Source organism: Lepisma saccharinum, chromosome 29 (assembly GCF_977018435.1).
Source record: "Lepisma saccharinum chromosome 29, izLepSacc3.1, whole genome shotgun sequence".
NCBI lineage: Eukaryota > Metazoa > Arthropoda > Insecta > Zygentoma > Lepismatidae > Lepisma > Lepisma saccharinum.
In genome coordinates, this window is record NC_139257.1 from 49,077,259 (window position 1) to 49,090,806 (window position 13,548).

The 13,548-nt window shown below is 38.7% G+C and overlaps 1 protein-coding gene across 3 annotated transcripts in view; it reads left to right on the forward strand.

Annotated features, from left to right (window-relative positions):
• Nucleotides 1–10,316, forward strand: part of LOC145981539 (cytosolic non-specific dipeptidase-like) — a 31,085-nt gene extending 20,769 nt beyond the window's left edge. For 2 of the 3 annotated variants that reach the window (XM_083114847.1, XM_083114848.1), the window contains exons 7-11: nt 3,756–3,954; nt 4,460–4,681; nt 6,197–6,346; nt 7,498–7,599; nt 10,070–10,316. In XM_083114847.1, the coding sequence (XP_082970973.1) occupies nt 3,756–3,954; nt 4,460–4,681; nt 6,197–6,346; nt 7,498–7,599; nt 10,070–10,117 (721 nt within the window). In that variant the 3' untranslated portion in view covers nt 10,118–10,316. The remainder of the gene's footprint in view (nt 1–3,755; nt 3,955–4,459; nt 4,682–6,196; nt 6,347–7,497; nt 7,600–10,069) is intronic. The other variant, XM_083114849.1, reaches the window with a different exon arrangement.
• Nucleotides 10,317–13,548: the final 3,232 nt, after the last annotated feature.

The following is a 13,548-nucleotide window of genomic DNA, read 5'->3' on the forward strand; positions in this document are numbered from 1 at the left end:
ATTCTAAACTTCATGCAGATTTATGCACAATGAAAACTTGTATTTCGGGACTCAAAATGGTTCCTTAGCAACACACCATAAAGGTGTGACGATTCAGCAGTATGCACCTTCGCAGTAGCTCATACAAAATGGCCGCTCCATTGTGGACTTGTGCAGTACAAGAGCAATGAAGTGTTAATCATTTTTTGTGGTCAGAGCGAGTTAAACCTTCTGAAATCTACAGCAGAATGAAAGTTCAGTATGCAGACAAGTCAGGATAGTGTACTAAATTAACAGATTCCCTGGTTGATCTGCTGTTTCACTGCCTCAGTGGCCACGCAAACTGGCCTCCCACCCCAGTGTTCATCACTGACATTTCATCTTCCATCTTTAAATCTTTCCACCCATTCATACAATCTCCCCTGACTTAAACAATTGTCTCCATACTGAAGCTTCATTCTGCTGTAGATTTCAGATGGTTTCACTCTCTCTGACCTCATACTTTGTTGTTCTTCTACGGTGGAAGTCAACAGTGTTCTGGCCATCTTGTACGATCTACTGCAATGCCTATATTGCTCGATCGTCACGACACCTTTATGGCATGTTGCTAAGGAACCATTTTAAGTCCCGAAATACAAATTTTCATTGTGCATTAATCTCCATGAAGTTTAGAATAAAATTCCTGTTATTTAATGACTTACCCTTGTACATTGGTGAGCTGAATTGTAGGAAAGCAATATTTCTTCTTATCAAGTTGAGTTCATCTTACTTCATGGAGACATGGAGAAAGTCCCTGGAGGAACACACAAAACCAGCATGATTGTCACTGTCACAGAAAGAATATTTTGTCCACAATCATCTTCATTAAAAATTAAAAATAGAAAAAAGTCACACACATGTTAAAAGCTTAAAGAAATGAGCAAATAACATACACTATGTACATATTCAAAAAGTAACAAGTAATAATGAACTTGGAAACACAAATTAACTAGAGAAACACCTTCCCATCAAGGCTGAATGCTATAGTGTAAATCACGAACCCTGAGACCTTCTGTAAACAAGCCGTCTCACCGATTCGATGTATCACTGAACACTGAGAACTTCCAGCATGCATAGAACTCGCCATGTTGAAAGTGGCACTACTTCCTTGCTGTTCACATGATTATTTTTAGAAAATAACCAATGTTATAAAATATCATTATGTACACAAATCTCTAAGCTCATTGAAAGTTACAATACATATTCCTACAAAATGTTCACACTTATCTTGCCTTGCCATGTCACAAAATTATTTTACGAAGTGCACTATATTTGGTGGAACAAAAATCGTTATTAGGATGCTTGTCGAAGTTTCCAACCGCAATAAATTTACGAACTTTCTTTGTCTTGTTTTGATCATCATCAATATATTTATTGGACTTACAGCATTGCATATGGCTGTTTATGCCCATTATATATTTTATTTACATAAGATACAATTTACATAAAATCTACAAAGCAATTTCAAATACACTCCTATCTATATCAAACCTCAGAAATATACATTACCATGTTATATCATTTTGTCTAAAAAAAATGCAAGTAAAATATATTCAATTCGCATGCAAGAAAGAAGCCAAATTTATGGGAAATGATTACTGGTGTAAAGAGTTAGTCATAAAGGTGAAGCAATAAGCACAAAAGAAAGAGCATTGGGTTTAAAGTGAGACGTAATTTGCGGCAGCGTATCCCATACTACAAATTGGCCATTGTTTTACCTTTACGTAATGAATCCTGTAACAATGCTGGATTTTCGTGTGGATTATTTTACTTCTATGAGTTTGCAATGCTTTCTGCATGCACGTGGTTTTGTTTACAGAAGATCTCAGGGTTTGTGATTTGAACTTTAAGTCCATGCATAAACTTTCTCCATGAAGTAAGTTTAACTCAACTTGTTAAAGAAGCACACCTTGTAAATGACACAGAAGGACTTCTGCACGGGAGTCGCCATCTTGTAATACACCTACGCCGCGGTGACTGATGCGAAACATGATAGGATAGCAAACTTCCACAGCCATTCTTATCATACATCTTCGTCTGTTGCAGCCGGCTCCTGTGGTTGAGTGGTTAGGACATCAAGCTACGATGCCAGGGGTCCCAGGTTTGAATCCCAGCCTGGGCATGGATGTTTGTGAGTGTCCATTCAGCAATATCATCGTGTCATCACTCATCCCCATCTTCGTAAAATTAGCCAAAAGAGAAGTAAAATAAAGCAAATCATCTGGTGCAATATACCAACTACTTGAAACCCTGATAATCATTTTGAGACATGCTGTACATGCTTGATTGTGCACATATTGTTTAACATTAATGAATGAATGCATCTTTACCAGGGTGCAAAATGACTTGGGATTGGTGTGCGGGAAGGAGCAGGATCCCCCCCACACACACACACATATACAGAGCATTCCCTGACATTCGCTACGAGACTCTGCGGCAAGCAGCCCAGCATCAGCTCTTGTCTTTCCTGCTGAACGGGTCCGCGACAGTCTGTTTTTTTTTTCGCTCTCTTTCCCTTTCTGTTGATGTTGCAGACTGACGCCAGTATAATCCTCCCTCGGAAGTTGTGTTGTGTCGTGTCCGTGTGTTGAAGATTGTGGCTTAATATGGCACCACAAAAGTTTACATGACAACAAAGGATTTATCTTGTCAAGTGTTACTTCGGATAGAGGAATTGTGGAGAAGTGCGATGACGTTTTGCAACGAAATTTCCTGGTGTTCCCGTTCCACATAGGACCACTATATTAAACCTCGTAAAAAGTTTAGAGTAACAGGGTCAGTTCTGAATAAAAGTGGAAAGAAATGTGGGGAAATCTAAAAAATAAAGTACAAAAACAATCCGCACACCATCCGTGAGTTAAAAGAGAGTATTGTACGAGAAATCCGGAGAATTACAGTAGACGAACTTGCACATGTAAATGCCAATGCCAATTTCCTTCAGAGATGCCAGGAATGTGTTGCAGCAGAGGGACATCATTTTCAACACCTTCTGTAGTCAAAGTTAGTACACAATATGAAAACTGTAATTTTAATAGCCTACTCTAGCAACTGTTGCGGACCCGTTCACCAGGAAAGACAAGCTCTGATGCCGGGCCGCTTGCCGCCGAGTCTCGTAGCGAATGTCAGAGAATGCTCTGTATATACTATAATGTCATTAAATATGTGTCAATTATTAAATAATTAAATTATATTATAAAATATGCAATAAATTAAATCATCTGCCGTTCATTCAAAATTCGATTGCAAATTAAGATTTTAATAATGCTGTGAACAATGATTTGCGTGACTAAAGGGGGGGGGGGAGGCAAAAATTAAGAGACATTAAGAAGATAATAGTTTCATTCATAAAATTCAGATCTAAATGCTATTACATGTTTTGTTCTATTAATATATTTATATACTTTGCGGTAACTGATGAAAGCCAACGAGAAATGGAGAAGAAATAACAAGTCTGACTAATTTCTGTGTTCTGAGGATTGCTGGTTTCAGTGTTCTTAGAAATAAGGCTCTTTGTTGTTCATTCTTTGTGTGTTTTCGATATTATTCCAGTAAAGTATATTTGACTTCAAAACTAATTGTTTATCTTATGTTGTTAGAACAAAAACTCTCCCCCCCCCCCCGGAAAAGTTTGGTGGGGAGGAAGTGTTAGGACAAGATTGTTGGTGTAGGGGAATTCCCCCCTGTTTCCCCCAGGATTTTGCACCCTGATCTTTACCCCTTTCCTTCTATTTTGATAGGCATGAAGCTATGTCAGACGTCATTTATTTGTTGGACACCTTGCTAGACGGCACAGGAATGATCAAAATACCAGGCCTGATGGATGATGTGGCACCACTTAGCCCAGAGGAAGAACAGCTGTACAAGAATATTGACTTTGATGTGAAAGAGTACAAGTGTGATATGGAAATACCCCATCTGTACCACAATGGAGATAAGGTTAGTATGGAGCAGGGTAGGAGGAAAACATCTTTTTAAAGAACTCAGAACTTGGTTTATATGGAAATTTCAATTACAGCAATACTGTCATGTAGGTAACGCAGTCAGTGGTAGATCGTAACCATACATTTGCAATTATCTCGCAAACTGTTTGTTCGCGACCCTAATGTTTACTGATACTTTTTTGCTTCTACTATCGTACTTTTCACCGTTTCAGTTTGCACTATCACTTGTGATACACCCTGTATAAGCATAAACACTGCATTTTGTTCCTGTGTAGATGAATGGCTATCACCAGCTAGATTGACCCGTTCCACTAGAATACATAAAGATGAGAGTGGCTGATAGCTCTGCACTTTATATAGAAGTATCCTGGCTGATCCTGATAAAATTTCAATCATTGTTCACCTGGACAGCTTCAAGACTCATTTTATAAAACAGATAATAATAAATAATAATATAGTTACTGATGACTTCGATTTGATATCATTTCTTTCTCCACCAGGCAAAAATATTGATGTCTCGTTGGCGTTATCCAAGTTTGTCCATTCATGGGATTGAAGGTGCGTTCAGCGACCCCGGATTCAAGACTGTGATCCCTGCTAAGGTGGTTGGGAAGTTCTCTGTCCGGATTGTCCCGAATCAGACACCACAGGGAGTGGATCGAGCAGTGACCACGTACCTTATCAAGAAATGGAATGCTCGAGGAAGCAATAACAAAATGAAGGTTTGTTCTAAGTCTGCATGAATGTTATCGTTACATGTCGCTTATTTTGTGTCATTTTCGAGTTACGCTGAGCTAGGGAACCAGGCAGGAAATAGTAAGGAATGTGTTAACCTCCTTAGAGCTCCGGTGATTCTGATATACAAGGGCCACTATTTATATTTTGAGCCTTGGCAACACTGATTGAAGTTAGGCGCGATTTGACGTTTGCACAGAATCGTCTGGCATTATTGACCATAACGTACTACAAATGTTTTGTCAATAGCTTCATTGTGTTGTTTATGTTGCCTTGGAGATTGCGCGACAACAATAAAATGGAATTAACTCGTGAACATTTTCGTGCGATGATTTTTTAAGATTTTCGACGTGGATTATCAAGATAAGAGTGCATCGATCAACTTACTTCCACATTTGGCGATGAAGCCCCATCCTTTGCCACTGTGAAACGCTGGTATAACGAATTTAATCGTGGCCGCCATTCGCTCATCGACGAGATTCGCGAAGGTTGTCCAAAATCAGTTGTTGTTCAAGAAAACGTTGATGCTGTGCAAAACCTAATACTGCAAGATCGTCATGTGACATACTGTGAGATTGAGGCAACCATAGGCATTAGTTCCACCAGCATATATAAAATATTACATGATCATTTAGCTGTGAGAAAGGTATGTTCTCGTTGGATCCCACACAATTTGACAAACACTCAAAAAGATGCTCGCGTCAATTGGTGCAAACAAATGCTCAATAAATACAATCGTGGTGCTTCAAAAGACGTATATAAGATTGTAACAGGTGACGAATCATGGATATATGCATATGAGCCGGAACGTAAACAGCAGTCGACCGTATGGGTGTTTCAAGATGAACCCAATCCAACAAAAGTTGTTCGCGCTCGAAGCACATCGAAACAAATGGTCGCCTGTTTTTTCGGGAAAACTGGTCATGTGGCAACTGTGCCTTTAGAGGAACGTAGAATGGTCAACTCTGAATGGGTCAAATACGGAAAACAAACAAACGCCGTCAGATCATTCTTCATCAAGACAATGCCAGCTGTCACACATCTCGTCTAACAACCGACTTTATGAATAGTCAAAAAATCGAATTGATGGGTCATCCGCCGTACAGTCCTGATTTGGCACCCAATGACTTCTTGTTGTTCCCGAATGTCAAGAATAAATTGCGTGGACAACGATTTTCGTCGGCGGAAGGCACCGTTGATGCGTTCAAAAACCATATTATGGAGGTGTTTCAAGAAGATTGGAAAAACTGCTTTGACAAATGGTTCGAACGAATGCAAAATTGTATTGACCATAAAGGAGAATACTTCGAAAAACAATAAAGCAGTTTTCAATGCCAAATTCCTGTTTTTTCATTGTTAGGCTCAAAATATAAATAGTGACCCTCGTAATATGGTATTCTTCTGTTGATCACAAGTCATGTTAATGATTATGTATGTATGTATGATCACGTAATCATTATGCATTATTTTATCTGCAAGGCCATTTGTGTTGTATTTTGAAGGTCATCTTCAACCATGGTGGTCCTCCGTGGATGGCAGACCCAAACCACCCTAACTATTTGGCTGCGCGGAGAGCCACAAAGTATGTGTACGGTGTGGAGCCTGATATGACACGTGAAGGAGGTTCCATTCCCATTACACTAACTTTGCAGGCAAGTTTAAAAAGTTCATAAAGGTGAATGATTGCACCGAAATGAAGTACTGTTGAATGGAAACTATTATTTGGACTGTATAACTCAAAACAGGCAATCCTAAATGTGTAATCAAGGTTCCAATGACTAGAAACCCTAAGAAAGAAATTTTGTGATAAAGTTTGAAAACCTGGAAAAGTCAGATTAGAAACTAAAATCACATTTCAATTTTCTACCTAACAGTTGTTTTTTTAATTTCAGGGGTGTTATTTTGCGTAATTTATTTTCAACAATATCGATTAAATTTTATGCATTTCATTAATGTGCAAAGTTAAAACTTAACACTTATTTATTTGTGTTTTAAATCATTATACTACAAAATGATTGTAACGCATTATCTGCAAAATTAATTAAAAATACCTGACAACATGGGTGTGGCACTGGTAAATAATCTATAATTTTCTCACTGAGAGTTGCATATCATAAAGCAGGACAGATGCAGTAGGTACAGTGGGATCCATGAGTATTACCGTGCAAATTGTCCATGATTATTTTCATTAATTTTTCTCTTACATCCTGTTATGTAAGCTGATGCAGAAGTTTCCAACAGCTTGTTTTGAGTTTTCTTTTAATTCTTGAAGTTCTTATTAGATCAAATAAAGTGCACGAACATGGTGATGGGCAATTTGCACGGTAATACTCATGGATCCCACTGTACATCTGCAAAAGCCAAGAAACCTGTGAAAACAAATAGAGAGAATTGTGACAGTGTGGGTTCAAGCACAAGGCCCCTTCTACTGCACATGCAGCATCACATTAGATAAAGAAATAATATTTGCAAGATTGATTGAGTGATTCATTTGGTGTTTTAAGTCCACTTTATGGACAGTAAGGCTAATCGGGACTGCCCCTGCAGTTTAAAGTGGGATCCGAACCATTATGTGCCTCCACCAGGTATCAAACCCGGGACCCTTTGATTACATGGCACTACCACTGCGCCATCGGGAAGGCCCTAATATTCGCAAGAGTCAATTGGCGGATAGTATTATGTGGTTAAGAACCTTATTCAAAACTTGTAGCGAAGTGACACTTCCATATTGTGCACCTTGTATTATTGATAGGTAGAAACCTGAATTCACATTTGCAATTAAGTAACTTAAATTTTATTGCAGAATATAACAGGAAAGAATGTAATGCTGCTTCCTCTTGGGGCTTCGGATGATGGAGCTCACTCCCAAAATGAGAAAATGGATGTAAGGAACTACATTGAAGGGGTAAGCAATTTACTTTTTAAGTTTAAAAAGTTGATATTGCTAAGAAATTTCATTCTTACTAGTCATAAGCTCAAAGTAAATGTGAAACTGTATGGATATCTTTGAGAGATATGAGGGAGAAGTTCCTAATTTGAAATTTGTCAAAGGACTTTCTGAAGTGCATAAAGCCCACATTTATTTACATTTATCGCATGTAAAAACATGCAACATGTTAGATTCAAAAATTGTGATATCTAATGCACCGTGTCCCTAAAGTTACCATCTATTTGAATGAAAATTATGTTTGTACATCCATGAACAATATGCTTCACACAAGATGAATAGGTAGGAGTCACCAGTTGTCGAACCTAACGCCCTTTGGACTTATTCATGTGGGTAATCATCAAATCCAAGGTTTAAGAATGTTAAACCAGTGACCGAAAGGGGTAATGGAATTGTATCAGGGCAACAGCAGACCTCACCAGTCTCCTTTTTGTGTACGTACTGAATGATGGGGTGTGTTTGGCACATGTGGAGGTCATGTATGGTTTCATTACAATTGGACTCCAGTAGGACTTCCTTTGCATTCATTCATGGACATATGAGAATGGGCATGTGTCTCAAATTACACAATAAATGTTATTTCATCATTAGGGCCTTCCTTCATTTAAATAGAAATGAAGTTTAGGGAATCTCATGTGTCTCATTGCAATGTTATTGATTGTCTAATAACATTTTAATCCAATCACTTTCAATCTTATCCTGATTCTAGTTATATTAAGAAAATATAATAAATTAATGAACAAAGATACGATAAAAGTATTAAATTTCATCTACTTAACGTAAGTGAGTATATCTTCGTTGTAAACTACGTTTCGGAAGCTTTACTGCTTCCTTCTTCAGGTGGTCGAATTTTAGGCTCGGAACATCAAGCCACGCCGGAGAAGTGTCATACGAGGATACTAGGTAAAAGGATGGGGTTAAAAATACTTCACGGTGCTCGACACTTACAAATTTAAAACTACCTTTGTTAAAAAACCCTTAAAACTCACGAAAAAACATGTTAAAATCACCAACACAGTATGCTTAATGTATTTTTGTTTATAGATAGTGAGTAATACACACGTAACCAATATGCTAATAAATTAATGATCTGTAAAATTTTCCCATCAATAAGAGTAGTGTGTGGTTGCAAGTGATGTGAAAAACACACCTATCACTAAAGCCAGATTTAGAAGCACTAGAAACCTGTAAAATAAGCACTAATATGACAAAATAAGAAAGTTTTTTTTACTCATGAAGTGATTTAATATTTTGTAGGTAACAAAAAAACTCATGTTTGTTTCACAGCACATTCCTGGTAAATCCTATTATCTTGTTTCACTAATCCTTGCATATTTCTAATAGAAAGGGAAAGAGGCAAACAAAAAACAAGCATAATTTTTATAAACAATATCTGGCAAAATGTTTAAAACACCCTAGAGATGGCCAATATACTCCTATATTATGATTGGACAAAATACAAGAATACAAGTATTTGTTCAATATATCCTCCATTGAGTTTCGCACAGGTCTGTTAGACACACAGGGAACATAATCTGGTGCTATGGCATGGCATTCGTCCTCGATCCCGTAGGATTTCTTTAGCTAATAACTTTTTTGCTCGAAGGGTGTTCAAAATATTCAAGCCATTCACATAGTTTTGGACGCTGAATCAAATGTTGAGGTTTTATTACAACTTGAGTTTAATTCATGATTGGGAAAAGAGAGATGCGGTAGTATATAAATACGGAGAACTAGTACTCACTAGTACTCTTGTGATATTTTCTCATTAGCCATGGAAAAAGAATCGAGGATGAAAACATGTCATAAAATTTGATCCCTCATTTTCACCAATAATTGAATTTTTGATTTGTTTATCCGTGATGTCTGTCTATAAGTATACACCCGTGTTCATTCGTATGTAATTTACATTAAGGAATTAAATCAAAGTCTATATGACTATAATAATATTCGGTGGCCATGGTGGCTCAGTCGGTAACGCGTCTGACTACCATGCTCAAGGTCCCGGGTTCGATCCCCAGCTGGTTCAAATCCGGGAACTTTTCTAACGTTGGAAGCGCCCACCCAGCATCGAATGACATGGGTACCTGGGGGAAACCCTGGGGGGTAAAGGTGGTCAGGGGCGTGATGCTGATCACATCACCGCCACTCATGATTGGATCAAGAAAGTGTGGGGTGTTACCCCCACACCCCCTATACGCCTTCATGGCATGGTGCTAAGCACAGGGGAGCACTTTACCTTATATGACTATTCGTTTTCATACTTTGCACCTCTCAGGGTCTTTCCTGATAGTAGAACCTACAGTTCTCTAAAATTAATTGCAGTGCGGAGAGGGATGATCAGTGAAGTTTACATTCAGTAACCTTATTATGCATTAAATCATTTCTACCGTATATATTTAACTAGATACTTTTGTGCTCTTTGCAGTCAAAACTTCTGGCGGCATATTTGTATGAAATATCTCAGTTGCTCTAATTCTATCATTGCATAAGATAAATCTCATCTTGTTGCCTCGATTACATCAATCCAAAATTACAAGAAATGTTAGATGTTTCATGTTGTTCTTATCAGTGACTGAATTGAAAGATTTGCATGCAAAATGCTATTTTTAATTTGCATATTTATTCTGTATTTGAAGTTCCAAATTGTACCTGTTTTAAAATAAAAAGCTTTAATTAATGTTAACTAAAATTCCTTTAGTTTGAAATGTGTTTTCTTTAATTAGATGTATCATTAAAAATGTATTTTATTTATATCAAGATCTGTGTAGATTTGAACAAGGATTATAAAAAAATAGGAATGATGTATTTCCAGGTTTCAAATTATCTGATATGTATTTTGAATGTACTAAGACTGAGATGATGATATGTACTTTGAAAATAGAACAATTTAAAGGAGTTTAATTTATATATATATAATGGATAAAAGCAAGGAGGGCCAAAAGGGCTAAGTAAAAATCAAATAAGGTAAAAGGAAACACTCACCGGACAGTAGGAAAATTCAAAATTTTCGCTAATTTATAGCATCATCGGTGTGAGAAGAAACAGAAGACGGAACTGGAAGTTGGGGTCCTGCAGAGTTGCCAGGTCCCCATTGAAGAAGAAGCGGTGCGTAGAACGAAAAAAAACACTGTTTCGTCACCAGGCTCGTTGTAAACTGTGAGTGTGTAGGATGAGTTGGGAGGGAGGGCGGGAGGGTGGGTGAGGGTTGGGCATTACTGGGTGGCCTTGTTCAGGCCAGGTGGAGTGGTTGCACTCATGGCCGATATATAGGCCCTCTCCCATCTTTTGCGAACAGAGGTGTTGGCTGGTTGGGGTAGGAGGTGGATGATCGTTACCCGGAAGCAGTCGTTGAAACTGATGTTGTGGTGGTTGGTGTGGACGGCGACAGTGAAGTCAAGGTTGTGGGTGGAGGAGCGGTGGTTATTGATGCGGAGGTTGAGGGCCGTTGATGTTTCCCCCAGGTAAAAATCACCACAGATGTTGCAGGTGAGGATGTAGATAAGGTTTGAGGCATGGCAGGTCCCTTTGGGATGGAGGGTAAATTTGCCAGTGGCCGTGTGCACCTGGAGGGTGTGAGAAGTGATAAGGATGGGACAGGTCTTGCACCTGGGTCGGTTGCATTTATGGGCAGGGGGGTGTTGGATGTGTGGTGAAGGAGTGTTGTGGACCAGGATGTTTTGGAGGTTAGGGGGGCGTTTGAAAACCACCCTGGGTTTGTCGGGAAATATGTTTTTGGTTTCGGGATCACTGTGGAGGATTGGGAGAAGAGAGTGCAGTGTGTGCCTGATTTTGTTGAGGTGGGGATGATATTGGGTGATGAGTGCAGGTGGGTTGGTGGCAGCAGGTTTCTTGGTGGTAGTGGTATGTGAGGCAGCTCGTGATATTTGCTTGGTGACCAGGATGGAGGGATATCCACGGTTAACCAGGGCCTGGTGTAGGCGGAGGTTATAATTCTGGCGGGAGGTGGGTGAAGTGTTCAGGCGCTGTCCCCTGAGGGCCAGAGAGAATGGAATGAGTATGATCGTAACTAAGCCATATCGCTGTATCAGAGTTTGGCTTTATAATGTTCATAATTTCAGTTAACGATAATTAATTAATCACAAAATCTATTTCTCTCTGCAATGTTGTTGCCAGATAATGAAAATTATGCATTTTGCATAACTTCCAGTGTATATTTAGATTCTGTGGAAATGTTGCGTGGCATTTTTATGGACCCCACAAGACATTGGCATTGTTATCAGCTCAGCGTGAACTGATTATCCAATTACCTGCCCTCTGGATAATCCAGACAATGGGTATTGCGATATTCCAAATATCCATCACCGAGATTATCTGGAAATATGTCATCCAGACTTTTTGCATATCCACTGTATGGATTCTCTATGAAGATGCATTAATATACTGACAAGAAGTAGTCCCTTATCTATGGAACTTTTTCTTTATTAATTTTTGTGGGTAGCGCCATCACCCTCATCGAAACTTGTTGGGAGTATTGCCTAGTGGGCGTCTGTTGTGTATTGTTTCGAGACACCAGCAGCTAGAGGAGTGGATTCCAGATGCAGTGTACCTGGATGTTGTCAATGTTAAATTATGTAGGAAGTGCATAATGGCATGTGTTTCTTCGATTTTTTGGTCTATCATAGCATGAGCTATATGCTTCATATATGTTTTTCTGATTTTGTGGTTATTGTTTATGATTTGGCACACTCAAGAGATGCACTAAAGCTTAAGGGAATAATACAGACTCGGCCAGGTCTAAATTTAAGCAAAATGCACTTCCTACATGAATGAAACAGCAGACAGACAAACCACATGTAGATCCCTCTACTGCAGCAGCTGCTACCCAGAAGTGTAGGTGGCAACACAGACAAGCAGGCAACAACAGCTTCCATAGTGGCAAAAAACAATACACAAACAGAAGCTCACCAAGCAATTATACAGAGTGTTACAAAAGTCACGCAACCCAAATTTTGATCACCTGTAACATGAAAAACCTTAAGAGGGCCAACATTGTAGATCCGGCACTGTCATTGAGCTAGTATGGCTCCTAGTTTTACAAAACCCTCTACAAAGATTTTTTTCAGATGTAGAGAGCTTTTCAAAACTTGCTTTTTCACAAACTACAGAATTTTCAAATGGATATTCTAAAATGGAAGCTGATAAATTGCTGTGTCTGTACATGTTGCCCCTTGCACATTGTGGATTGAACAATCGCAACAGTCCTATGAAATGGGTATCATGAGGTAATCCTGATAGATAAAGCAGCTGGAGTTTGGTGCATATTATTCTATGTCCACCTTTGTCATGATCAAGAATGTTTGAAGCCCTATCTTCACAGCTCTCATGTTGCTTCAGTGTAGTTTGTTGTATACAGGTGTACTTTCAAGTGCTTTACTCATTGTCTTTATTTGAAGAATGGAGTGAAATATTGAATTTTGCCATGACAAATATCCATATTGGTGCAAGTAGCACAAGTGCTGACACATCAGTACAATATTTGCAATAATGTTTCCATAATGCTGCATTCACGTGTGTAGAAAATGGCAAGTTTCCTTCGTTTCCCATGGTAAGAAATTATTAGATCTAGAAAAATACATTTCCCACTAGTGCTTGCATTGTGATAAGGAACAAACCCCTTTTCTTTCCTGTCCTTTGATTCTTTCTAATGCATTTATTAAATGCATTTCAAAACACGACTGTCGACCAGGGAGAAGGATTTGAAGAGAAGTGTGTAAAAGGTATCATTGTGTTTCTCTGAAGACCATCATCTTTGTTTTGTCAATGGATTTCCAGTTTGTCAAGGCTCATTTATCTCCAGAGTTCAAATACAAGATAAGATTCAGTTTACACAGGTCGGCATCACCTTCTGTACATATACACAGTGATATAGCGTGACAAGCAGCA